The 27,890-nt window shown below is 55.1% G+C and overlaps 1 protein-coding gene across 1 annotated transcript; it reads right to left on the bottom strand.

The window, feature by feature from the left end:
• Positions 1-1,064: 1,064 nt before the first annotated feature.
• LOC144671523 (fish-egg lectin-like) lies at positions 1,065-26,836 on the bottom strand. Its single transcript, XM_078533478.1, has 4 exons — positions 26,765-26,836; positions 17,046-17,273; positions 14,594-14,933; positions 1,065-1,338 (listed from the first exon to the last, which is right to left on the bottom strand). The coding sequence occupies exons 1-4, from the start codon at positions 26,811-26,813 to the stop codon at positions 1,197-1,199; spliced, it is 759 nt and encodes a 252-aa protein (XP_078389604.1). The 5' UTR covers positions 26,814-26,836; the 3' UTR covers positions 1,065-1,196.
• Between the last annotated feature and the right edge of the window lie 1,054 nt (positions 26,837-27,890).

Genomic DNA, 27,890 nt, shown 5'->3' on the forward strand with positions numbered 1-27,890 from the left:
GCTTCTCGGCGCCGACCCCTGTGAAGCACAAGTAGAATTTTATGTCTTTCACGGAGGTCGCCTCGTTCTTCTCGAACCCAGGGAATATAAGCCCATTCTATTCAATCTCTCTGCATAGGCAACACTCTTGAAGTGGGAGGATTGGAGGAAACTCCAACAGAACTCCAAACCTTTAAACATTTGATTTTGATACGCAATTCACATTGAGTTACTGCTGGGGAATGGAACATTCTCCATTTTACTCCACCCTCTGCACAGCGTTAGATACCAAGTAAATCTCCCTCTCTACTGTCCCCATCAAACACTCCCAGGGCAGGTACAGCACGGGGTTAGATACCAAGTAAATCTCCCTCTCTACTGTCCCCATCAAACACTCCCAGGGCAGGTACAGCACGGGGTTAGATACCAAGTAAATCTCCCTCTCTACTGTCCCCATCAAACACTCCCAGGACCTGTACAGCACGGGGTTAGATACCAAGTAAATCTCCCTCTCTACTGTCCCCATCAGACACTCCCAGGACAGGTACAGCACGGGGTTAGATACAGAGTAAATCTCCCTCTACACTGTCCCCATCAAACACTCCCAGGACAGGTACAGCACGGGGTTAGATACAGAGTAAAGCTCCCTCTACACTGTCCCCATCAAACACTGCCAGGACAGGTACAGCACGGGGTTAGATACAGAGTAAAGCTCCCTCTACACTGTCCCCATCAAACACTCCCAGGACAGGTACAGCACGGGGTTAGATACAGAGTAAAGCTCAATTATTTCCACAATTAACAAATTAATGATTGGCAGAACCAAACATCATCGTGTCAAAAATTGACCAGTCACCATCTGACCAAGGACCATCTTGAGATGTCTGCTGCCTCCTTGCCTCCAGCCCCTTTGCATGCGGCACACATGGTCCTGGGACACAAGATGGGAGGAGATGTCAGCTAGAATGCCCCCAGTGGTTGGAGGGTGTAATCACAGCGTGACATGTTTACATGGTTAAAGACAGGGAAAAAGAGTGTGTTTCACACATCATTTAGACCGTGGCTGCAATGACTTTCACTGAGATGGAATGAGAGCCGCACTTTAATTCAAAATCCAGCAGAGACAGAGACATAGACAGATAGAGGGAACTTCTCCTTCACAAAACTGCAATATTCTGTCAAATGGTTTTCTCCGTGCTGGTGCCGCTCTCACGACTTCACTGGCAACGAACGACGTCGCCATCGGTCTCGACCAGCCAGAGAGTTCCGAGATCGGCCGAAACGTGCCGGAACCTTCTGCCCAAGAAGTGAAGGAGGACCCATCTTGTCCCTTCGGGTTTCTTTTTAGAGATCCCAACCCTGCAGAATAAAGGCACAAGAGTTTCACCATCACAAATAATTCCCTTGCCCCTTAGCCAGCCTCCCATGGCATTGCACATGGGGAGTCAGGGCCAAGAGTTTCAAAGGAAAGAAGGTCCCTTTCCATAGCGCCGTTCACTCAAGATTTCGCAAAACGCTTTACAACTTGACAGAAGCCCCTAATGTAATGTCGGGAAACGTGGTGGCTAATTTATACAGAGCAAGATCCCGCAAAAAGCAATGAAATTTGCAACCAGCAGGTCTGTTTTTTGGTGATAGTGATTCCGGGGTGAATATTTTCTGCAGTTTACCGGGATGAATGCCTCTCTGCTCTTCACAATCGTGGCTGTGGGATGTTTTACATCAATCTGAGAGGCAGATGGGCTTCGGTTTATCGTCCAATCAGGAAGACAAGGCGGCACCCTCCCAGTACAGATCCTCCGACAGTGCAGCACTCCCTCAGTACTGACCCTCTGACAGTGCAGCACTCCCTCAGTACTGACCCTCTGACAGTGCAGCACTCCCTCAGTACTGACCCTCTGACAGTGCAGCACTCCCTCAGTACCGACCCTCTGACAGTGCAGCACTCCCTCAGTACTGACCCTCTGACAGTGCAGCACCCCCTCAGTACTGACCCTCCGACAGTGCAGCACTCCCTCAGTACTGACCCTCTGACAGTGCAGCACCCCCTCAGTACTGACCCTCCGACAGTGCAGCACTCCCTCAGTACTGACCCTCTGACAGTGCAGCACTCCCTCAGTACTGACCCTCTGACAGTGCAGCACTCCCTCAGTACTGACCCTCCGACAGTACAGCACTCCCTCAGTACTGACCCTCTGACAGTGCAGCGCTCCCTCAGTACTGACCCTCTGACAGTGCAGCACTGCCTCAGGACTGACCCTCCGACAGTGCAGCACTCCCTCAGTACTGACCCTCCGACAGTGCAGCACTCCCTCAGTACTGACCCTCCGACAGTGCAGCACTCCCTCAGTACTGACCCTCCGACAGTGCAGCGCTCCCTCAGTACTGACCCTCCGACAGTGCAGCACTCCCTCAGTACTGACCCTCCGACAGTGCAGCGCTCCCTCAGTACTGACCCTCTGACAGTGCAGCACTCCCTCAGTACTGACCCTCCGACAGTGCAGCACTCCCTCAGTACTGACCCTCCGACAGTGCAGCGCCCCCTCAGTTATGGCACTGGGATTTTTACTCTCGGTTCTTGGCTGCTGTTACTGCAGCGTCTGGAGTGTGGATACACATGGATCAGGAGGGAGGCAGGTATGTGTGAATAAAGCCCTTTTTCACAGTCACACTGCACACCATTGTGATCGCACAGGTTGAATGAGGTCGAACCATAGAACTGTAGAAAATTGACTGTGCGGAAAGAGGCCATTCAGCCCATCATGTCTGCTCCAACCGAAAAAAGGGAAAATGAAACTAGCTGCTCATGTTAATCCCCTTCCCAGCCCCGGGTCAGTAGCCTTGCAGGTTCCAACACTTCAGAAGCAGATCCAGGTACCGTTTAAATGAGTTGAGTGTTTAAGCCTCATCCACCAACTGAGGCAGTGAATTCCAGACACCCACCACCCTCTGGGTGAAAAAGTTTTCCCTCATGTCCCCTCGAATCCTCCTACCAATCACCTTAACTTTATGCCCCCTGGTGACTGACCCCTCAGCTAGGGGAAACAACTTTCCTGTCTACTCTATCCAGGCCCCTCATAATTTTGTACACCTCAATTAGGTCACCCCTCAGCCTCCTCAGTTCTAAGGGAAACAACCCCAGCCTATACCGATCTCTCCTCATAGCTGCGATTTTCAAACCCTGGCAACATTCTTGTAAATCTCCTCCGCACTCTCTCCAGAGCAATTGTGTCCTTCCTGTAATCTGGTGACCAGAACTGCACACAAAATTCCAGCTGTGGCCTAACCAGCGTTTTATACAGTTCCACAATTACATCCCTGCTTTTGTATTCAATACCTCGCCCAATAAAGGAAAGCATTCCATTTGCTTTCTTGACCACCTTGTCCACCAGTCCTGCCACCTTCAGGGACCTGCGGACATGCTCCCCAAGGTCTCTCACTTCCTCAACCCCTGTCAATAACGTCCCATCTATTGAGTATTCCCTTGCTTTGTTTGCCCTCCCCAAATCTATTACCTCACACTTTTCCGGATTGAATTCCATTTGCCACTTCTCCGGCCGCACGGCCAACCCATTGATATCATTCTGGAGTTGACAGCTATCCTTATCACTGTCAACTACACGGCCAATTCTTATGTCATCTGCAAATTTCCCAATCATGTCTCCCACATTTAATTCTAAATCATTCATATGTACAATAAATAGCAAGGGCCCCAACACTGAGCCCTGTGAAATGCCACTGGAAATGGTTTACCATTTGCAAACACATCCATTGACCATTACCCTTTGTCACTGAGCCAATTTTGGATCCAACCTGCCACCTTTCCCTGTATCCCCATGGGATCTCACTTTCCTGACCAGTCTGGCATGTGGAACGTTGTCAGACGCCTTACTGAAATCCATATAGATAACATCCACTGCACTACCCTCATCAATCCTCCTTGTTACTTAACTTAGTAAGACACGAGCTTCCCCTAACATAACCGTGCTGACTATCCCTGACCAATCTGAGCCTTTCTAAGTGATAGTTTATCCTGTGTCTCAGGATTGTTTCCAGTAATTTGCCCTCCACCGAAGTCAGACTGACCGGCCTATAACTTTCTGGCCTATCCCCAGCACCCTTTTTAGATAATGGTACAATATTCGCAGACCCTCCAATCCTTTGGGACCTCGTCTGCATCGAGTGAGGATTGGAAAATGATCCTCAGAGCATCCGCTATTTGCTGCCTGGCTTCCTTCGACAGCCTGGGATGCGATCCATCCGGCCCTGGTGATTTATCCACCTCCAAGGTCACTGGAGCGCTGGGCACAGTCTGGTCACTGGAGGGCTGGGTAGAGTCTGGTCACTGGAGGGCTGGGCACAGTCTGGTCACTGGAGCGCTGGGTACAGTCTGGTCACTGGAGGGCTGGGCACGGTCTGGTCACTGGAGCACTGGGCACAGTCTGGTCACTGGAGGGCTGGGCACAGTCTGGTCACTGGAGGGCTGGGCACAGTCTGGTCACTGGACCGCTGGGTACAGTCTGGTCACTGTAGGGCTGGGCACAGTCTGGTCACTGGAGCACTGGGTACAGTCTGGTCACTGGAGGGCTGGGCACAGTCTGGTCACTGGAGCGCTGGGTACAGTCTGGTCACTGTAGGGCTGGGCACAGTCTGGTCACTGGAGCACTGGGCACAGTCTGGTCACTGGAGGGCTGGGCACAGTCTGGTCACTGGAGCGCTGGGTACAGTCTGGTCACTGGAGTGCTGGGCACAGTCTGGTCTATGGAGCGCTGGGCACAGTCTGGTCACTGGAGCGCTGGGCACAGTCTGGTCACTGGAGGGCTGGGCACAGTCTGGTCACCGGAGGGCTGGGCACAGTCTGGTCACTGGAGGGCTGGGTACAGTCTGGTCACTGGAGGGCTGGGCACAGCCTGGTCACTGGAGCGCAGGGTACAGCCTGGTCACTGGAGCGCAGGGTACAGTCTGGTCACTGGAGGGCTGGGCACAGTCTGGTCACTGGAGGGCTGGGCACAGTCTGGTCACTGGAGGGCTGGGCACAGTCTGGTCACTGGAGGTCTGGGCACAGTCTGGTCACTGGAAGTCTGGGTTCAGTCTGGTCACTGGAGCGCTGGGCCGTCTGGTCACTGGAGGGCTGGGCACAGTCTGGTCGCTGGAGCACTGGTTACAGTCTGGTCACTGGAGCACTGGGCACAGTCTGGTCACTGGAGCGTTGGGCACAGTCTGGTCACTGGGCACAGTCTGGTTGCTGGAGGGCTGGGTACAGTCTGGTCACTGGAGCGCTGGGCGCAGTCTGGTCGCTGGAGGGCTGGGTACAGTCTGGTCACTGGAGGGCTGGGTACAGTCTGGTCACTGGAGGTCTGGGTACAGATTGGTCACTGGAAGGCTGGGTACAGCCTGGTCACTGGAGGGCTGGGTACAGTCTGGTCACTGGAGGGCTGGGCACAGTCTGGTCACTGGAGGGCTGGGCACAGTCTGGTCACTGGAGGGCTGGGCACAGTCTGGCCACTGGAGGGCTGGGTACAGTCTGGTCACTGGAGGTCTGGGTACAGACTGGTCACTGGAAGGCTGGGTACAGCCTGGTCACTGGAGCGCAGGGTACAGCCTGGTCACTGGAGCGCAGGGTACAGTCTGGTCACTGGAGGGCTGGGCACAGTCTGGTCACTGGAGGGCTGGGCACAGTCTGGTCACTGGAGGGCTGGGCACAGTCTGGTCACTGGAGGTCTGGGCACAGTCTGGTCACTGGAAGTCTGGGTTCAGTCTGGTCACTGGAGCGCTGAGCACAGTCTGGTCACTGGAGCGCTGGGCCGTCTGGTCACTGGAGGGCTGGGCACAGTCTGGTCGCTGGAGCACTGGTTACAGTCTGGTCACTGGAGCACTGGGCACAGTCTGGTCACTGGAGCGTTGGGCACAGTCTGGTCACTGGGCACAGTCTGGTTGCTGGAGGGCTGGGTACAGTCTGGTCACTGGATTGCTGGGCGCAGTCTGGTCGCTGGAGGGCTGGGTACAGTCTGGTCACTGGAGGGCTGGGTACAGTCTGGTCACTGGAGGTCTGGGTACAGATTGGTCACTGGAAGGCTGGGTACAGCCTGGTCACTGGAGGGCTGGGTACAGTCTGGTCACTGGAGGGCTGGGCACAGTCTGGTCACTGGAGGGCTGGGCACAGTCTGGCCACTGGAGGTCTGGGCACAGTCTGGTCACTGGAAGTCTGGGTTCAGTCTGGTCACTGGAGCGCTGAGCACAGTCTGGTCACTGGAGCGCTGGGCCGTCTGGTCACTGGAGGGCTGGGCACAGTCTGGTCGCTGGAGCACTGGTTACAGTCTGGTCACTGGAGCACTGGGCACAGTCTGGTCACTGGGCACAGTCTGGTTGCTGGAGGGCTGGGTACAGTCTGGTCACTGGAGCGCTGGGCGCAGTCTGGTCGCTGGAGCGCTGGGCCGTCTGGTCACTGGAGGGCTGGGTACAGTCTGGTCGCTGGAGCACTGGTTACAGTCTGGTCACTGGAGCGTTGGGCACAGTCTGGTCACTGGGCACAGTCTGATTGCTGGAGGGCTGGGTACAGTCTGGTCACTGGAGCGCTGGGTACAGTCTGGTCACTGCAGGGCTGGGTACAGTCTGGTCACTGGAGGTCTGGGTACAGACTGGTCACTGGAAGGCTGGGTACAGTCTGGTCACTGGAGGGCTGGGCACAGTCTGGTCACTGGAGGGCTGGGCACAGTCTGGTCACTGGAGGTCTGGGCACAGTCTGGTCACTGGAAGTCTGGGTTCAGTCTGGTCACTGGAGCGCTGAGCACAGTCTGGTCACTGGAGCGCTGGGCCGTCTGGTCACTGGAGGGCTGGGCACAGTCTGGTCGCTGGAGCACTGGGCACAGTCTGGTCACTGGAGCGTTGGGCACAGTCTGGTCACTGGGCACAGTCTGGTTGCTGGAGGGCTGGGTACAGTCTGGTCACTGGAGCGCTGGGTGCAGTCTGATTGCTGGAGGGCTGGGTACAGTCTGGTCACTGGAGGGCTGGGTACTGTCTGGTCACTGGAGCCCTGAGCACAGACTGGTCACTGGAGTGCTGGGTACAGTCTGGTCACTGGAGGGCTGTTTACAGTCTGGTCACTGGAGCGCTGGGTACAGTCTGGTCACGGGAGGGCTGGTTACAGTCTGGTCACCGGAGGGCTGGGCACAGTCTGGTCACTGGAGGGCTGGGCACAGTCTGGTCACTGGAGGGCTGGGCACAGCCTGGTCACTGGAGTGCAGGGTACAGCCTGGTCACTGGAGCGCAGGGTACAGTCTGGTCACTGGAGGGCTGGGCGCAGTCTGGTCGCTGGAGGGCTGGGTACAGTCTGGTCACTGGAGGGCTGGGTACAGTCTGGTCACTGGAGGTCTAGGTACAGACTGGTCACTGGAAGGCTGGGTACAGCCTGGTCACTGGAGCGCAGGGTACAGCCTGGTCACTGGAGCGCAGGGTACAGTCTGGTCACTGGAGGGCTGGGCACAGTCTGGTCACTGGAGGGCTGGGCACAGTCTGGTCACTGGAGGGCTGGGCACAGTCTGGTCACTGGAGGTCTGGGCACAGTCTGGTCACTGGAAGTCTGGGTTCAGTCTGGTCACTGGAGCGCTGAGCACAGTCTGGTCACTGGAGCGCTGGGCCGTCTGGTCACTGGAGGGCTGGGCACAGTCTGGTCGCTGGAGCACTGGTTACAGTCTGGTCACTGGAGCACTGGGCACAGTCTGGTCACTGGAGCGTTGGGCACAGTCTGGTCACTGGGCACAGTCTGGTTGCTGGAGGGCTGGGTACAGTCTGGTCACTGGAGCGTTGGGCACAGTCTGGTCACTGGGCGCAGTCTGGTCGCTGGAGGGCTGGGTACAGTCTGGTCACTGGAGGGCTGGGTACAGTCTGGTCACGAGGTCTGGGTACAGACTGGTCACTGGAAGGCTGGGTACAGCCTGGTCACTGGAGGGCTGGGTACAGTCTGGTCACTGGAGGGCTGGGCACAGTCTGGTCACTGGAGGGCTGGGCACAGTCTGGTCACTGGAGGGCTGGGCACAGTCTGGCCACTGGAGGTCTGGGCACAGTCTGGTCACTGGAAGTCTGGGTTCAGTCTGGTCACTGGAGCGCTGAGCACAGTCTGGTCACTGGAGCGCTGGGCCGTCTGGTCACTGGAGGGCTGGGCACAGTCTGGTCGCTGGAGCACTGGTTACAGTCTGGTCACTGGAGCACTGGGCACAGTCTGGTCACTGGGCACAGTCTGGTTGCTGGAGGGCTGGGTACAGTCTGGTCACTGGAGCGCTGGGCGCAGTCTGGTCGCTGGAGCGCTGGGCCGTCTGGTCACTGGAGGGCTGGGTACAGTCTGGTCGCTGGAGCACTGGTTACAGTCTGGTCACTGGAGCGTTGGGCATAGTCTGGTCACTGGGCACAGTCTGGTCACTGGGCACAGTCTGATTGCTGGAGGGCTGGGTACAGTCTGGTCACTGGAAGGCTGGGTACAGTCTGGTCGCTGGAGGGCTGGGTACAGTCTGGTCACTGGAGGTCTGGGTACAGACTGGTCACTGGAAGGCTGGGTACAGTCTGGTCACTGGAGGGCTGGGCACAGTCTGGTCACTGGAGGGCTGGGCACAGTCTGGTCACTGGAGGTCTGGGCACAGTCTGGTCACTGGAAGTCTGGGTTCAGTCTGGTCACTGGAGCGCTGAGCACAGTCTGGTCACTGGAGCGCTGGGCCGTCTGGTCACTGGAGGGCTGGGCACAGTCTGGTCGCTGGAGCACTGGGCACAGTCTGGTCACTGGAGCGTTGGGCACAGTCTGGTCACTGGGCACAGTCTGGTTGCTGGAGGGCTGGGTACAGTCTGGTCACTGGAGGGCTGGGTACAGTCTGGTCACTGGAGGTCTGGGTACAGACTGGTCACTGGAAGGCTGGGTACAGTCTGGTCACTGGAGGGCTGGGTACTGTCTGGTCACTGGAGCCCTGAGCACAGACTGGTCACTGGAGTGCTGGGTACAGTCTGGTCACTGGAGGGCTGGTTACAGTCTGGTCACTGGAGCGCTGGGTACAGTCTGGTCACGGGAGGGCTGGTTACAGTCTGGTCACCGGCGGGCTGGGCACAGTCTGGTCACTGGAGGGCTGGGCACAGCCTGGTCACTGGAGCGCAGGGTACAGCCTGGTCACTGGAGCGCGGGGTACAGTCTGGTCACTGGAGGGCTGGGCGCAGTCTGGTCGCTGGAGGGCTGGGTACAGTCTGGTCACTGGAGGTCTGGGCACAGTCTGGTCACTGGAAGTCTGGGTTCAGTCTGGTCACTGGAGCGCTGAGCACAGTCTGGTCACTGGAGCGCTGGGCCGTCTGGTCACTGGAGGGCTGGGCACAGTCTGGTCGCTGGAGCACTGGTTACAGTCTGGTCACTGGAGCACTGGGCACAGTCTGGTCACTGGAGCGTTGGGCACAGTCTGGTCACTGGGCACAGTCTGGTTGCTGGAGGGCTGGGTACAGTCTGGTCACTGGAGCGCTGGGCGCAGTCTGGTCGCTGGAGGGCTGGGTACAGTCTGGTCACTGGAGGGCTGGGTACAGTCTGGTCACTGGAGGTCTGGGTACAGACTGGTCACTGGAAGGCTGGGTACAGCCTGGTCACTGGAGGGCTGGGTACAGTCTGGTCACTGGAGGGCTGGGCACAGTCTGGTCACTGGAGGGCTGGGCACAGTCTGGTCACTGGAGGGCTGGGCACAGTCTGGCCACTGGAGGTCTGGGCACAGTCTGGTCACTGGAAGTCTGGGTTCAGTCTGGTCACTGGAGCGCTGAGCACAGTCTGGTCACTGGAGCGCTGGGCCGTCTGGTCACTGGAGGGCTGGGCACAGTCTGGTCGCTGGAGCACTGGTTACAGTCTGGTCACTGGAGCACTGGGCACAGTCTGGTCACTGGGCACAGTCTGGTTGCTGGAGGGCTGGGTACAGTCTGGTCACTGGAGCGCTGGGCGCAGTCTGGTCGCTGGAGCGCTGGGCCGTCTGGTCACTGGAGGGCTGGGTACAGTCTGGTCGCTGGAGCACTGGTTACAGTCTGGTCACTGGAGCGTTGGGCACAGTCTGGTCACTGGCCACAGTCTGATTGCTGGAGGGCTGGGTACAGTCTGGTCACTGGAGCGCTGGGCGCAGTCTGGTCGCTGGAGGGCTGGGTACAGTCTGGTCACTGGAGGGCTGGGTACAGTCTGGTCACTGGAGGTCTGGGTACAGACTGGTCACTGGAAGGCTGGGTACAGTCTGGTCACTGGAGGGCTGGGCACAGTCTGGTCACTGGAGGGCTGGGCACAGTCTGGTCACTGGAGGTCTGGGCACAGTCTGGTCACTGGAAGTCTGGGTTCAGTCTGGTCACTGGAGCGCTGAGCACAGTCTGGTCACTGGAGCGCTGGGCCGTCTGGTCACTGGAGGGCTGGGCACAGTCTGGTCGCTGGAGCACTGGGCACAGTCTGGTCACTGGAGCGTTGGGCACAGTCTGGTCACTGGGCACAGTCTGGTTGCTGGAGGGCTGGGTACAGTCTGGTCACTGGAGTGCTGGGCGCAGTCTGATTGCTGGAGGGCTGGGTACAGTCTGGTCACTGGAGGTCTGGGTACAGACTGGTCACTGGAAGGCTGGGTACAGTCTGGTCACTGGAGGGCTGGGTACTGTCTGGTCACTGGAGGGCTGGGTACAGTCTGGTCACTGGAGGTCTGGGTACAGTCTGGTCACTGGAGCGCTGGGCGCAGTCTGGTCGCTGGAGGGCTGGGCACAGTCTGGTCACTGGAGGGCTGGGTACAGTCTGGTCACTGGAGGGCTGGGTACAGTCTGGTCACTGGAGGTCTGGGTACAGACTGGTCACTGGAAGGCTGGGTACAGTCTGGTCACTGGAGGGCTGGGTACTGTCTGGTCACTGGAGCCCTGAGCACAGTCTGGTCACTGGAGTGCTGGGTACAGTCTGGTCACTGGAGGGCTGGTTACAGTCTGGTCACTGGAGGGCTGGGCACAGTCTGGTCACTGGAGCACTGGGCACAGTCTGGTTACTGGAGCACTCTGCGCAGTCTGGTCACTGGGGGGCTGGGCACAGTCTGGTCACTGGAGGGCTGGGTACAGTCTGGTCACTGGAGGTCTGGGCACAGCCTGGTCACTGGAAGGCTGGGCACAGTCTGGTCACTGGAGGTCTGGGTACAGTCTGGTCACTGGAGCGCTGAGCACAGTCTGGTCACTGGAGCGCTGGGTACAGTCTGGTCACTGGAGCGCTTGGCCGTCTGGTCACTGGAGGGCTGGGCACAGTCTGGTCACTGAAGGGCTGGGCACAGTCTGGTCGCTGGAGCACTGGTTACAGTCTGGTCAATGGAGCACTTTGCACAGTCTGGTCACTGGAGGGCTGGGCACAGTCTGGTTACTGGAGCACTGGGCACTGTTTGGTCACTGGAGCACTGGGCACAGTCTGGTCACTGGAGCGCTGGGCACAGTCTGGTCACTGGAGCACTGGGTGCAGTCTGGTCACTGGAGGGCTGGGTACAGTCTGGTCACTGGAATGCTGGGTACAGTCTGGTCACTGGAGGTCTGGGCACAGCCTGGTCACTGGAGCGCTGGGCATAGTCTGGTCACTGGAGGTCTGGGTACAGTCTGGTCACTGGAGCACTTGGCCGTCTGGTCACTGGAGGGCTGAGCACAGTCTTGTCACTGGAGGTCTGGGCACAGTCTGGTCGCTGGAGCACTGGTTACAGTCTGGTCAATGGAGCACTTTGCACAGTCTGGTCACTGGAGGGCTGGGCACAGTCTGGTTACTGGAGCACTGGGCACAGTTTGGTCACTGGAGCACTGGGCACAGTCTGGTCACTGGAGTGCTGGGCACAGTCTGGTCACTGGAGCACTGGGTGCAGTCTGGTCACTGGAGGGCTGGGCACAGTCTGGTCACTGGAGGGCTGGGTACAGTCTGGTCACTGGAGGGCTGGGCACAGTCTGGTCACTGGAGCGCTGGGTACAGTCTGGTCATTGGAGCGCTTGGCCGTCTGGTCACTGGAGGGCTGGGCACAGCCTGGTCGCTGGAGCACTGGTTACAGTCTGGTCACTGGAGCACTGGGCATAGTCTGGTCACTGGAGCGCTGGGCACAGTCTGGTCACTGGAGCGCTGAGCACAGTCTGATCACTGGAGCGCTGGGTACAGTCTGGTCACTGGTGCGATTGGCCGTCTGGTCACTGGAGGGCTGGGCACAGTCTGGTCACTGGAGGTCTGGGTACAGTCTGGTCACTGGAGCGCTGAGCACAGTCTGGTCACTGGAGGGCTGGGCACCGTCTGGTCACTGGAGGGTTGGGTACAGTCTGGTCACTGGAGCGCTGAGCACAGTCTGGTCACTGGAGCGCTGGGTACAGTCTGGTCACTGGAGCGCTTGGCCGTCTGGTCACTGGAGTGCTGGGCACAGTCTGGTCGCTGGAGCACTTGTTACAGTCTGGTCACTGGAGCACTGGGCACAGTCTGGTCACTGGAGGGCTGGGCACAGTCTGGTCACTGGAGGGCTGGGCACCGTCTGGTCACTGGAGGGTTGGGTACAGTCTGGTCACTGGAGCACTGGGCACTGTCTGGTCACTGGAGCGCTGGGCACAGTCTGGTCACTGGAGGGCTGGGCAGTCTGGTCGCTGGAGGGTTGGGCACAGTCTGGTCATTGGAGGTCTGGTCACAGTCTGGTCACTGGAGCGCTGGGCACATTCTGGCCACTGTAGGCCTGGGCACAGTCTGGTCACTGGAGGGCTGGGCACAGTCTGGTCACTGGAGCGCTGGGTACAGTCTGGTCACTGGAGGGCTGAGCACACTCTGATCACTGGAGCGCTGGGTACAGTCTGGTCACTGGTGCGATTGGCCGTCTGGTCACTGGAGGGCTGGGCACAGTCTGGTCACTGGAGGTCTGGGTACAGTCTGGTCACTGGAGCGCTGAGCACAGTCTGGTCACTGGAGGGCTGGGCACCGTCTGGTCACTGGAGGTTTGGGTACAGTCTGGTCACTGGAGCGCTGAGCACAGTCTGGTCACTGGAGCACTGGGTACAGTGTGGTCACTGGAGTGCTTGGCCGTCTGGTCACTGGAGTGCTGGGCACAGTCTGGTCGCTGGAGCACTTGTTACAGTCTGGTCACTGGAGCACTGGGCACAGTCTGGTCACTGGAGGGCTGGGCACAGTCTGGTCACTGGAGCGCTGGACACAGTCTGGTCACTGGAGCACTGGGCACAGTCTGGTCACTGGAGGGCTGGGCACAGTCTGGTCACTGGAGCACTGGGCGCAGTCTGGTCACTGGAGGGCTGGGCACAGTCTGGTCACTGGAGGGCTGGGTACAGTCTGGTAACTGGAGCGCTGAGCACAGTCTGGTCACTGGAGGGCTGGGCACAGTCTGGTCGCTGGAGCGCTGGGTACAGTCTGGTCACTGGAGTGCTGGGTACAGTCTGGTCACTGGAGCGCTTGGCCATCTGGTCACTGGAGGGCTGGGCACAGTCTGGTCGCTGGAGCGCTGGTTAGAGTCTGGTCACTGGAGCACTGGGCACAGTCTGGTCACTGGAGGGCTGGGTACAGTCTGGTCACTGGAGCGCTGGGCACAGTCTGGTCACTGGAGCGCTGGGCACAGTCTGCTCTCTGGAGCGCTGGGCACAGTCTGGTCACTGGAGGGCTGGGCACAGTATGGTCACTGGAGGGCTGGGTACAGTCTGGTCACTGGAGCGCTGGGTACAGTCTGGTCACTGGAGGGCTGGGCACAGTCTGGTCACTGGAGCGCTGGGTACAGTATGGTCACTGGAGCGCTGGGTACGGTCTGGTCACTGGAGGTCTGGGCACAGTCTGGTCACTGGAGGGCTGGGTACAGTCTGGTCACTGGAGCGCTGGGTACAGTCTGGTCACTGGAGCGCTGGATACAGCCTGGCCACTGTACTTGCTGTGGGAGAGATGTGATTTCACCGGAGAGGGTGCAAGAGTTCAAGGGTAATCCTTTCACCCAAAGGACGGGAGGTATCTGGAACCCACTCCCTGAGAGGGTGGTCGAGGCAGAAATGCCTCAAGACATTTAAAAAACAAACACTTGGGCATGCAATTGGAAAGCTGTAACCCTCCAAGGCTACAGACCAGGAATTCACCAGGGCACCTTCCAAACCCACAACCACTACCATCTAGAAGGACAAGGGCAGCAGATAGATGGGAACACCACCACCTGGAAATTCCCCTCCAAGCCACTCACCATCTTGACTTGGAAATATATCGGCCGTTCCATCACTGTCGCTGGGTCAAAATCCTGGGACTCCCTCCCTAACAGCACCGTGGGTGTACCTACACCACACGGGACTGCAGCGGTTCAAGAAGGCAGCTCACCACCACCTTCTCAAGGGGCAACTAGGGATGGGCAATAAATGCTGGGCCCAGCCAGCGAAGCCCACATCCCATGAATGAGTAGAAAGAAAACCCAAGAGCTGGATAGTGGGGTTAAATCGGATGGAAACTGTTTGGCCCGTCCGGACACGATGGGCTGAATGGCCTCCTTTCGTTCTACAAATGTTCGGTCATTTCTACGATTCTCTGAACAAGGGGGGAAGAAATATCTCCTTACATGTTTAGTTTTGGAATGGAGTAACCGGTTTTAGCCATGACCTCTTTGCCCGTGTACCATACCTGCGAAAGATCGCCCCAGAGCGTCCTATTCCATAGACAGTGCCATCCGTTCCAACCTCAACCATCAAGAATTTACCAGACACCCTCTGCCAATGCGATCCAATGCAGGCCTTCGGGTGGACGTGCAATCGGCAGTAGATGTAGCCCCCAGCGTTGACGCCCCAGCAAGTCTGGGGTCCACAGGAGTAATACTTCATCTTGCCCTGGATTTGACTGTAAGCTGGGGTGGAAAAGCTGGCTGCTGAGACCGTGGCATCCTTGTTGGAACAAAATATATCGTTGCGTCTGTCAACTCCGGCCACAATCTGATCCCCACCAGCATCGACTTGCATCAGCAGTCCTGTCAGGAGGGAGCACATCTGGATGAGAGGATTGCATTCTATTGACGTCATGATGTCGCATCAGTAAGTTGAAGGTGGGGGTGGAACTCACAAACAGTCCATTTTTACAGAAAACAGAGTCTATTTAATCATCAAACAGAGTCCATTTAAATAGTTCAATCCAACAAACAGTCTACAGTGTCTTTTTCTACATCACACCACAGCAAACTGTCTACAGAGTCTATTTATTCTGTACACCACATCAAACAGTCTACAGATTTTATTTAATCATCGCACCACAGCAAACAGCCTATAGAGTCAGCACAGCAAACTGTCCACAGGGTCTATTTAAACAGCACACGACATCAAACATCCTACAGGATCTATTTTAAAAGGGTCTCTGTGAGCTACAGCAAACAGAGCTCATGACTGAAACTACATCAAATCTTCCTGATTAAAGCAAGTGATTTGTCCAGCAAAATGCAGTAAGTGGAGGGTGGTTACACAATATAGTTTATGGCCAGGACTGGTGATGCTGTGATGTGCCAGCTCACATTTTTATGATTATAACAATGACCTAACTTTGAAAAGTTATTTGATGATTGTGATGTGCTTTGGCTCAAGAAAGGAAGAAAGAACTTGCATTTATATAGTGCCTTACACTTCCCAAAGTGTTCCAATTGATTAATTCATTAATTAAGCATCAATTAAGCACTGTCAAAATGTATTCAATGCTGTAATGTAGGAAAGGCAACAGCAAATTTGTGCATAGCAAGCTCCCATTAAAAATGACAAGAATTGGAACATTTTGAACAGGTCTTTAAAACCACAGGTCAACCTCTCAAAGGGCACCCTGAAATCAAGATGACGTAAAGACCCTTTAAGATACGTAAATGAATTATTAACTAGCTCAGTAATTTTTCATGAGCCCAATAGCTTACACAATCTGGATCTAGACCTGGAGCGGGAGCATGAGCAGGAATATTTAACCTAAGAACAATCTTCGACAAATATAGAGAAGTAATCAAAAACATTTTTTAATGCTTCATAACTTATGAGAAAGCGTCCAGATGTGCTTATCACCAAAAGCTAACTGATGCGCTGTTGGAATGTGACATTGACAGTAAAGATCTGAGATTTATCCAGAGCCTATATTGGGACCAAATGGCGAACATCAGGCTGGAAGATGAACAGTCAGACATGTTTCTAGTAAAGAAAGGAGTAGGAGAAGGTTGTGTGCTGTCCCCAAAATTTTTACAGCTGTACACAGGACAAATATTCGGAGAATTAGCTGTAGTTACAGGCAGGCAAAATGGAGGCAGGAATGTAACACACTTGTGGTGTGTTGACAACACCTTGCTACTTGCAGAATCAGAAGAGAATATCGTAGGTCAAGAAAAATCTAGGAGTTTAGAATATGGATTGAGTAGGAGACAAAAAAAATAGTGGTGGCTAGAAGGAATAGATTCGAAGAAACTAAGAGCCAAGATTGAAGTGGATGGTGTCACACTGGACCAAGTAGATAAGTTTGCCTACTTAGGACAAATGGTGACAGAAGATGGCAGACGCGATGCTGAAATCAGAAGGGAAAGGGATAGACAGAAGGAATGTTGTGAAGATGAAGATGAAGGATATGTGTTAATAGCAAGAAAACCCAAGCTTTGTAATGAGGGGAAAAACCCATAAGGTGCCACATTCTATCCACCTTCCCGTCTGCTTCAGAAACCTGGACAATAAATAAAGATCGGTGGAAGAAAATGACGTATGGCTGCTAAGACGTGCGCTTAAAAATTCCACTTACAGACCATGAAGAATATCGAAGAGGCGCTTGAAAATGGAAGAGCAAGAACGACCTGTTAAAGAGGGGCATCCAGAAAAGATGGTGTCAGTATTTAGGCCATTGGATCAGAGCCGGGAAGCTACAGAGATCTCTGCTGGAGGTCAAAGTGCAGGGCAGAAGCAAGAGGGGTCGGCCTAGATGTAGTTGGATGATGGACGTCACAGGGCGGCTGTGGATGAGCTGCAGCGGGTGTGCGGGGAGAGTGCGAGGCAGACGAGAGTGACACACCGTGACAGCGGATCTCCTCGGAGGAGTAGCCACAAGCAGGACAGGGGCAGAGGAGAGCTCTTACCTGCCAATATAGCCCAGGACCCGTCGACCAGCCGATAAAACTTTTGGTCCTTGCCAGCTCCCCAGACTCCAGACGCACCCACGGTGACGTGGGCAAGGTTCCCTGGCACTCTGGCCCAGGATTCACCCCTTCTGGTGAACACGTTGCCACGGAAATCCACCGCATACACCTGACCATTGCTGGCGTCGATTTGTTTCATGTGCCCGCCGATTTGCTTGCAGACAAGAGCTGAAAAGGAAGATAAAGTGAGAGAGAGAGAGAGAACAAGAGACGTCACTTGTTAAAGCCCACGCTTCACCATGACAGAGAATGATTCCAAGCAGATAATGGATTACACATCACCTTGAACGGGTTACACAAACTATTTTGTATTCCATAGGAACATAGGACTTGGGTAAGGAGTAGGCCATTCAGCCCTTCGAGCTAACTCTGTCATTCAATCAGATCAGGGCTGATCTGGTCCACTTTGCCATCTTGCACCCCTCCCCCTCCACCCCCACTATATCCCTTGACCCCCCCCTTGTCAATGAAAAATCTGTCCAACTCCGCCTCGAATAAATTCAATGACCCAGCCCCCACTGCTTTCAGGGGGAGAGAATTCCACAAACTAACAACGCTCTGAGAGAGAAAAAATTCTCCTCACCTCCATCTTAAATGGTCGGCCTCTTATTCTTAAACTGTGTCCCCTAGTTCAGGCTAGTCCTATAAGTGGGAACATCCTCCTGTTATCCCACCTTATGAAATCCCCTCAAGATCTTATCTGTTTCAATAAAGTCTCCTCTCATTCTTCTAAACTCCAATGGGTACAGGCCCAACCTTCTCCACCTTTCTTCATAAGTCAAGCCCCTCGCTCCTGAGAATAGCTCTGTTTCCTTCTACTTTCCTAGAGTTTAGAGGATTGAGGGGTGAATTGTTTGAAGTTTTCAAGACATTAAACGCAACTGATAGGGTAGATTGGGAAAAATATTTCCGCTGCTTGTGGGGCCTGAGGGACATAGTCGAAAATTTAGAGCCAGACTTTCCAGGAAGTGAATAGTCCAGACGTGTTTGAGGGGAAGCTCGATAAGCACATGAGGGAGAAGGGAATAGAGGGCTACGATCAAAGATTTAGATGAGAAAGGATAGGAAGAGGCTTGAGTGGAGTATGGACTGGTTGGGCTGAATGGCCTGTTTCTGTGCCATATCTCCTATGTAGCCTAATGTAAACGCCCAAGGGGTGGTGCAAATCTGGAACTCTCTTCCACCGATGGCAACTGAGGCTGGGTCAATAGTTAAGTGTTCATCTGAGACCGGGAGGTTTTTGTTAGACACGGGGATGAAGGGACATGGGACAAAGCTGGAGTTAGGCCGCAGATCAGCCGTGATCTCATCGAACGGCGGACAGGCTCGAGGGGGTGAATGGCCTCCTCCTGTTCCTGTGTTCCTAAGGAAAGTCCAGGTCTTTCCATGGGAGGTGGGGTTGCCAACCCTCCAGGCCATGGAGTCCCCAGGAATTGGAGATTGGCGTCTGGAACACGGCTGTGAGCGAAAACGCACAGGAGAAAAATAACACGGGAATTTTTAAAAAACAGGGTCAGATTTTCCAGTCGGCTGCAAGTCTGAAGCCTACACTGCTGACCCTGATTGAAACCGTGACTTCATCTTTTTATGTTCAAGCCTTATGGACTTTTTGCCCTGTTTTGCAGAACACAGCCATTAGTGCAGAGAGACATGAGGGGTAGTGACAAGGTGCAGAAACACCAATGCCGTGTCCCTTTAATGTCAGCAGCACAACACGTGCCTCAAGAGTCCCAGAAACCTTGGAGTGTTGAGGTGAATATTTCTTTTTAAGCAGTTTTTAACCTTGCAAAGACTTTTTAATTGCTTTTATGAGTTTGTATAGCCTTCAATTTAACGTAAGTAAATGTGGAAATGCCTTGAATTTAACTTTAAAATAACTACTTAAAATGAAATAAATGACAAATGCATTTTAAAGCCTTGTCAATGTGGCCTCGTAACATAACTCACAATTCCTCACCTTTTCAACCATTTAGATTGCTATTATACGGTTGCTGTAAATTATTTATAAGCGGACTCAATTGTTTACACGGTGTTTATTCTGTGTTTTTACCACTGAACTTAATGCTGGTTGGTGGGGCGGAGGCTGATGCTTGGGATATGGGGGGAATGAGGTAGTGGTGGAGTCGGGGACGGAGTCGGGTGGCGGTGGGATTGTGGGTTAGGATGGAGGTGTGAGTTCAAGGCGGGGAGGCAGGGTGGAAGGAGGGGTGTTGGATTGCATGGAGGGATGGCGGGGGGAGGTGGGTTGATGGTTGTGATGGGGTGGAGTGGGGTTGGGAGATGGGGGTTGGAGTTTGGGTAGTGGGGGTTTGAGGTGAGGTGGAGGGGTTGTTCTATAAGTTTGCTTTCGAATACATTTAGTCTTAGATAAAAGCCTCCCAATTGGTCTTCCACTGTAAATTGTTGATTGAATCCAAGCCAGTTGGTTGAGTAAAACCAAGACACGTAGTTGTTCATTAATGAGAGATTTTATTGTTCAGTCCCACGCCTCTCTTTCCAACGCCCAGTGCCCCCGCTATCCCCTATTTATACTCTTTGCTAATAGAATCCAAGCCGATTGGTGAAGTCAAAACCAAAACACAGCTGTTCTTTAAGGAGAGATTTTATTGGCTTTGTTCAGTCCCATGCCTCTCTTTCCAACACCCAACACCCTAGTTATACATGCTCAAAATACTTAATCAAACAATGTGTATCCTAACAAAATAATTAACATCCCATTAAAATAAATCACTTCACAGTCTGGTACCACACTGGAGATCAATGCGTATGTACGACTCTCTCAACCATCTATTCCCATCGGAAGATCCAGGTCGTGACACTTTCTTTTCCTCATATTTTTCCAAACACTTCTGTTCATTAGAAATAAAAGTGTTGTGAATGGGGGGGGAGGGAAGAAAATGTTGTTCTACCGGCAGTCGAGGGTCATCCAATCGGGTGACAAAGACTCAGCTCGCTTCCAATCGGGCGGAGGGAGGGTGAGGATCGACATGCCGGCTGACCAATAGCGGGAGGTTGGGGGCGGGGCATTTGGGGGGGTGGTGGGGGTGGTGTGGCGGGGGCTGGTGCCATGTGATAGGACCTCCATGAGTGCCTCCAGCCAGAATGACAACTCTGACACCAGGCGACACCAAGTTAGGGCAAAATGGCTTAAGGCAGTTAATGTCGTTCAGGTAGTTGGGTTTTGTCACAGAGCCATGTTTGAAGTCCAGCCACAAGCACAGAGCTCATCGCCACCAGCTCCACCACCGCTGCCCGGGAGACATGGCCAGCAAAGGGAACAAGACCGCAGCCCCCACCTCCCCACCCCCGGCACCAGCTTCAACAACGGGTCCCTCGAGCGACTGCCGGATGCCGTGGAGACCTGCCGGGATGTCCCGTGCCCCCCCCACTCTGGCCGCAGGATGGGCAGCAACGTGACCAACCCGGCTTGGAAGGCGGTGGCAGTGGTGGTCAGTGCCCTTCAGGAGAGGACAAACACCCAGTGCCCCAAGAGGATGAATGATCTCCTCCATTCCGCCAGGGTAAGTCACTCTTCTCATCGCTCCCAACTCACACACTCACAAACCCCCATCACACACCCACAGGGCCCTCACTCACTGCTGGTGCAAGGGACATCACCATTCACTCTCTCATGCTCACCGTCATTGTTCTCACCCTGTCCATGGGACCACTCACCACCCACGCAGGCCAGGCACACTTATCATCTGGCCCGGCAGGTGTCCTGCTTACACTCTCTCCATCTCTCTCCATGCAGAACACACTGGCACAGGTCCAGAGAGAGAGAGATGGCGGACTGCCCGAAATCAAGGTCCTCGCGGACTTTGAAAACAGAGCCATCCAGCTGGCCGGTGATGACCGGGACCGGTCCTGTGCTGACGGTGAGCTCGGCGCTGCTCTACCAAGTGAGGATCCAACATTCTCTCAATGTGCCCTCAGCACCTTTAAGGAGGGGCTGGCCCCCATCACACCAGCATCTGCGACCACTGCTGCTGTGCACCAGCTCCTGAAGGGCTCAGGTGCTGAAGGCGGACAAAGCATCAGATGCTTCTAAAGTTTCTTGGCTGCGTCTCTCTGATATGACACAGATCACGGAGCGCAAGCGAGCTGCCCTCAGCCAGACAGGAGTCAGACATTCTCAGAGGCTATATGAAGATTTATGGAGTGGCCTCACTGCATGTCATCATCATCCTCCTGCAATTGCGTGAATATTAGGGCCTCCACTGCATCTCCATGACAGGAGCATTGTCAGAGGGTATTGGCCCTGCCATAAGCCAGACTGGAGTCAAACGTTCACAACTGCACTGTGAGGATCTACAGGGACCCCTCACTGCCTGTCGTCATCATCCTCCACAAATCTGGCAGCTATGAGGACCTCCTGAGTGTGCCTGCCTCGTCTAGCCAGTACGAGGGCCTCATCCCCGTCATCGTCTCCTCCGACAACCTCCTCACCCTCATCCCCATCAGCGTCATCCTCATCGGAGGAGCTCCTCCATCTCCTCCTCAGCCAGCTCCTCTCCCCTTGCAGCGCCAGGTTGTAAAGGGCACAGCAGACGATGATGATGTGTGACACCCTCTGCGGACTGTATTGCAGGGCTCCACCAGACCGGTCCAGGCACCGGAACCGCATCTTCAGCATCCCGATGGTCACCTCCACCAAGTTGCGAGCTGCAGCATGAGCGTGATTATACTGTGGCTGTGCTGCAGTCTGAGGCCGCCACATGGATGTTGTCAGCCACGGCCCCTGTGGGTAGCCCTTGTCCCCGAGGAGCCATCCCTGCAGCCTCTGTGGGCCCTGGAAGACTCTAGGGATGTGTGACCGACTGAGGGTGTAGGAGTCGTGGACACTCCCTGGAAACCGTGCGCATACCTGCAGGATGTGTTTCTGGTGGTCACATACCAGCTGCACATTCTGAGTGGAATCCCTTGCGATTGATGTAGTCCACTGTGTGTAACAACAGAGACATGAGCGCCACATGGTGCAGTCGATCACACTCTGCACCTGTGGGAATCCCAAAATACAGGAGGATCCAATGGCCCTTGCGTCCTGGCTGTCCCGGTCCCGGGCAAAATGCACAAAATTGTGTGCCCTCGACAAGGTGGTATCCGTGACCTCGTGGATGCATTTGTGGGTGGTGGCTTGTGATACCCCACAGAGGTCACCTGTGGAGCCCTGAAAGGAGCCACTGGCATAGAAACTGAACACCACGGTCACTTTCACAGCCACTGGCAGTGGAATCCCTTCATGTCCCCTTGGCGCCAAGTCCTGCAGTAAGTGGCAGACGTGAGTGACCAGGTCACTGGACATGCGCAGTCGTCAGCGACACTGGTTCTCAGTCACCTGCAGGGATAACAGGCGGCGTCTATAGACCCCGGGTGTCGCTAGGCGCCGACCAGCCACGGCTCACTGTCGCCCCTGGGCAGCGTGTGTGGGAGCTCCTGCTGCCCCTTCTTCCTGGGGTTGCTGCTCCTGCCTTTACACGGCCAGGAGCCTCAGTCACTCCCTCCTCCGTCTTCTCCGCTCTCTGTAGGCCACCAGGCAATGCAGCGAGGTCACCAGGCTCCACGCTCCTGATGTGGTCCTCCTGCAGCATGAAAGAGAGAGAGAGAGAGAGACGTGGTTAGCCTGGGTGGACTTAGCACCTTTCCTGGCCCTGTGTGAGGGCCCTTTAACGCTTCCCGTAGAGTGCTGGTCACCCCTCGGAAGGCCAGGGATGAGTGCGCTGCACGGCTGACCTGTCAACCTGCGACATGGGGGACACTGGTCCGAACCGGGATGCTGGGAGTGCAAAGGGGGCTGTGAGCACTTCCAGCAGTGACTGCTACATGGCCAGTGTTGGCGAGGAGATTGTACAACGTGCGCAGTCCAACTGCTCCGCGGTCCAATAAGGTGTCCACGGACTCACAGCCTATTCTGTGAGGTTGGTGTGGGGGGGGTGGGTGGGTGATGGAGGGGTGATGGGGGTGGGTAAGGTCTGGGGGTGCTTGGTGCCTCCGTGTTGCTTGCGGGCGGGCTAGGAGCCCGACCCCGGTCATATCACCGTGGCTGTGCCTGAACTGTCTCAGTTGCAGAGGAACGGTCAGTTTATACAGGTGTCCCTACCGCTTGGCCACTCCCCTCACCTACCCTGCCCCCCACCCCACCTCGATTTCTTGTGTGCGGGATCCAACGCCAGGGCAGCGGTTGCCCCCACCCATAACCCCCGACAACAGTCGCTTCCGAGGCTGAGCAGCATTTGCCCCCAGACACTCCCCCCCCACCCCCACCCCGACAATAGCCACCTCTGTGTTAGGGCGGCACTTCACCCTGGTCCCTGAAGCCTGTAAAGCTATAGGTGGTCCTGGCAACCTCTGCAGAGCGCTGCTGTCCACTCACCTCCAGTTCCCCCCAGAGTGAAGGCCGCCAAGTGCACGTCGCCTCTGTGCTGTTGTCAAACACGTTGACGTGCGTTCCCGGCGTATTGGACGGACGATCTGGTGGGGGTCCGAGAGACTAGCGAGATGGCCCTTTAACGATGAGCTGGTGTATTACAATGTGCTCCCCAATGACCCCGTTGGTGGGAAACGCGGCCCACTGTCTGCAGGCTGGACGGACAATCGCCACCTGCCTTCCCCCTGTCATAAAACCGATCCGCCATATTATCTGCGCACGTCACCGAACACAGCGGGCACAGAACATTCCGCCCAGAGTGTGAGGGAGAGCGTCTGTGACTGAGGGAGACGGAGAGAGTGTGAGGGAGAGCGTGTGTGACTGAGGCAGACAGAGAGAGTGTGAGGGAGAGCGTGTGTGACTGAGGGAGACAGAGAGAGTGTGAGGGAGAGCGTGTGTGACTGAGGGAGACGGAGAGAGTGTGAGGGAGAGCGTGTGTGACTGAGGGAGACGGAGAGAGTGTGAGGGAGAGCATATGTAACTGAGGGAGACGGAGAGAGTGTGAGGGAGAGCGTGTGTGACTGAGGGAAACGAAGAGAGTGTGAGGGAGAGCGTGTGTGACTGAGGGAGACAGAGAGAGTGTGAGGGAGAGCGTCTGTGACTGAGGGAGATGGAGAGAGCGTGAGGGAGAGCGTGTGTGACTGAGGGAGACAGAGAGAGTGTGAGGGAGAGCGTGTGTGACTGAGGGAGAGAGAGAGAGTATGAGGGAGAGCGTGTGTGACTGAGGGAGACAGAGAGAGTGTGAGGGAGAGCGTGTGACTTAGGCAGACAGAGAGAGTGTGAGGGAGAGCGTGTGTGACTGAGGGAGACAGAGTGTGAGGGAGAGCGTGTGTGACTGAGGGAGACGGAGAGAGTGTGAGGGAGAGCGTGTGTGACTGAGGGAGACAGAGAGAGTGTGAGGGAGAGTGTGTGTGACTGAGGCAGACAGAGAGAGTGTGAGGGAGAGCGTGTGTGACTGAGGGAGACAGAGAAAGTGTGAGGGAGAGCGTGTGTGACTGAGGGAGACGGAGAGAGTGTGAGCTAGAGCGTGTGTGACTGAGGGAGACAGAGAGAGTGTGAGGGAGAGCGTGTGTGACTGAGGGAGACAGAGAAAGTGTGAGGGAGAACGTGTGTGACTGAGGGAGACAGAGAGAGTGTGAGGGAGAGCGTCTGTGACTGAGGGAGACGGAGAGAGTGTGAGGGAGAGCGTGTGTGACTGAGGGAGACGGAGAGAGTGTGAGGGAGAGCGTGTGTGACTGAGGGAGATGGAGAGAGTGTGAGGGAGAGCGTGTGTGACTGAGGCAGACAGAGAGAGTGTGAGGGAGAGTGTGTGTGACTGAGGGAGACAGAGAGAGTGTGAGTGAGAGCGTGTGTGACTGAGGGAGACAGAGAGAGTGTGAGGGAGCACGTGTGTGACTGAGGGAGACGGAGAGAGTGTGAGGGAGAGCGTGTGTGACTGAGGGAGACAGAGAGAGTGTGAGCGAGAGCGTGTGTGACTGAGGGAGACAGAGAGATTGTGAGGGAGAGCGTGTGTGACTGAGGGAGACAGAGTGTGAGGGAGAGCGTGTGTGACTGAGGGAGACAGAGAGAGTGTGAGGGAGAGCGTGTGTGACTGAGGGAGACAGAGAGAGTGTGAGGGAGAGCGTGTGTGACTGAGGGAGACAGAGTGTGAGCAAGAGTGAGTGAGACTGAGGGAGACGGAGAGAGTGTGAGGGAGAGCGTGTGTGACTGAGGGAGACAGAGAGAGTGTGAGGGAGAGCGTGTGTGACTGAGGGAGACAGAGTGTGAGCGAGAGTGAGTGAGACTGAGGGAGACGGAGAGAGTGTGAGGGAGAGCGTGTGTGACTGAGGGAGACAGAGAGAGTGTGAGGGAGAGCATGTGTGACTGAGGGAGACAGAGTGTGAGGGAGAGTGAGTGAGAGTGACGGGGACAGAGTGTGAGCGAAAGCGTGTGTGACTGAGGGAGACGGAGAGAGTGTGAGCGAGAGTGAGTGAGAGTGAGGGAGGCAGAGAAAGTGTGAGCGAGAGTGAGAGTGAGAGAAAGTGAGAGAGAAAAGGAGATGAGGGAGACAGAGTGTGAGAGTGAGTGAGAGAGAGATCGCGACAGAGAGAAAGAAGGTGAGAGGGAGTAAGGGTGAGTGAATGAGAGAGATCGAGAGAGTGTGAGAGAAGGTGAGTGAGAGGGAAATGAGAGAGAGAATGGAGGGGTGAGAGGGAGTGAGTGAATGAGAAAGACAGAAAGAGAATGAGAGAGGGGCAAGTGAGAGAGAAAGAGTGAGAGAGAGAGAGGGTGAGAGAGAGTGAGAGGGAGGGTGAGAGGTTGAGAGTGAGATAGAGAATGAGAGGGAGAGTGAGCGAGAGAAGGTGAGAGTGAGAGAGAGAGAGAGAGAGAGATAAAGTGAGAGAGAAGGGTTAGAGGAAGAGAAAGGGTGAAAGAGATAGGGTGAGAGAGACTGAGTAAGAGAGAGAGTGGGAGAGGGAGGGTGAGAGAGAGGTGAGATGAAAGAGAGTGGAGAATTATAAAGGGTGAGAGAGAGAGGGGGGGATAGAGTCTGAGAGGGATTGAGAGAGAGAGAGTGAATGGGAGAGGGAGAGACAGAGAACGAGTGTGTGAAAGAGAGAGAAAGAGAGAGAGAGAGGGTGAGAGAGGTCGAGCGAGAGAGAAGGAGTGAGAGAGAGGGGATAAGAACGTGAGAGGGGGTGAGAGAGTGTGAGAGAGAGCAAGTGAGAGTATGAAAGTGAAGGAAAGCACGAGTGCGAGAATGAGAGAGTGAGCGAGAGACAAAGTTGAGAAAGTGTGAGAGAGAGAGTAAGGGAGAGAGAGTAAGGGAGAGTGAGACTGTGCGAGTGAGAGTGAGTGAGCCTGTGTGATACACGGAGTGAGTGGGAGAGAGAGAGATACTGAGACAGAGAGAGAGAGAGAGAGACAGTGAGTGAGAGTGAGTGAGAGCCAGTGAGTGAGAGCGACAGTGAGTAAAGGACAGAGAGAGAAAATGAGAAACAGTGAGCGAGAAACAGTGAGTGAGACACCATGAGTGAGAGACGGCAAACCAGAGGCACTAAACGAATGACCCTGAGAAGGAGGACATGTGGAGAAAGCTTTGCAGACACTTGTTCCAGCAGGTACAGTAAAAAAATAAGCATTGAGGGCATCTGGGATTCAGGGGATGTCTTACCCTGAACACTAGGTTCACAAGTTAACATTGCAGCCCCTGAACATGAACAGAACTCCATGTTTAAGGTGTCAAACTCACCCCAAGAGGCTCCAGCGAGGAGCAGCAACAGGAAGATGCAGGCTCTCATTGTCTTGTGGCGTGTTACAGTCAGTGACTATCCTGCAGGGTCCCAACACAAGGCAGCAGCTTTATTTATTGGGAAGTGGTGCTGGATTACAAATCCCTAACGGCTTTGTGACTTGCGAAACTCCCAACAGCTTCAGGGGCTGTTACAATATCTCAACTTACAAAATTCCCCACGTCACAAACGCAGAGAAAGACTTTGCACTTATCGGTTTACATTAAGAGAGACACGGTTCTAACAGGGGTCCAGAATGGATTCTTAATGTTCCTGGTCACCACCGATCAGGAGCGACAGAGAAGGGAATGTGGACATGGCCCAGTAGTTGTGGGGAGATGGTGGTCCAGTGGTTCATGTCACTGGGTTAGTGATTCAGGGGCCCAGGCCAATGGCTCTGGGCACACGGGTTCAAATGGCAGCTGTCAGAATGTCACATCCAATCCATTAATCTGGAATATAAAGCCAGTCTTCCTCAGCACTGACCCTCCGACAGTGTAGCACTCCCTCAGTACTGACCCTCCGACAGTGTAGCACTCCCTCAGTACTGACCCTCCGACAGTGCAGCGCTCCCTCAGCACTGACCCTCCGACAGTGCAGCACTCCCACAGTATTGACCCTCCGACAGTGCAGCACTCCCTCAGCACTGATGCTCCGACAGTGCAGCACTCCCTCAGTACTGAGCCTCCGACAGTGTAGCACTCCCTCAGTACTGACCCTCCGACAGTTCAGCACTTCCTCAGTACTGACCCTCCGACAGGGCAGCACTCCCTCAGTGCTGGCCCTCCGACAGTTCAACACTTCCTCAGTACTGACCCTCTGACAATGCAGCACTCCCTCAGTACTGAGCATCTGACAGTGCAGCACTCCCTCATAAGACCATAAAACATAGGAGCAGAAATTAGGCCATTCGGCCCATCAAGTCTGCTCCGCCATTCAATCATGGCTGATAAGTTTCTCAACCCCATTCTCCCGCCTTCTCCCCGTAACCTTTGATCCCCTTACCAATCAAGAACCTATCTATCTCGGTCTTAAATACACTCAATGACCTGGCCCTCCACAGCCTTCTGTGGCAATGAATTCCAT

Source organism: Cetorhinus maximus, chromosome 33, assembly GCF_964194155.1.
Source record: "Cetorhinus maximus chromosome 33, sCetMax3.hap1.1, whole genome shotgun sequence".
Lineage (NCBI taxonomy): Eukaryota > Metazoa > Chordata > Chondrichthyes > Lamniformes > Cetorhinidae > Cetorhinus > Cetorhinus maximus.

Excerpts from the sequence above, each read along its gene's own strand:
- LOC144671523 (XM_078533478.1), bottom strand. The coding sequence starts at position 26,813 with ATGAGAGCCTGCATCTTCCTGTTGCTGCTCCTCGCTGGAGCCTCTTGG. Across the intron at positions 17,274-26,764 it reads CCTCGCTGGAGCCTCTTGGG|CTCTTGTCTGCAAGCAAATC; the intron begins GTGAGTTTGACA and ends CTTCCTTTTCAG. Across the intron at positions 1,339-14,593 it reads TCTGGGGCGATCTTTCGCAG|GGTTGGGATCTCTAAAAAGA; the intron begins GTATGGTACACG and ends TTTATTCTGCAG.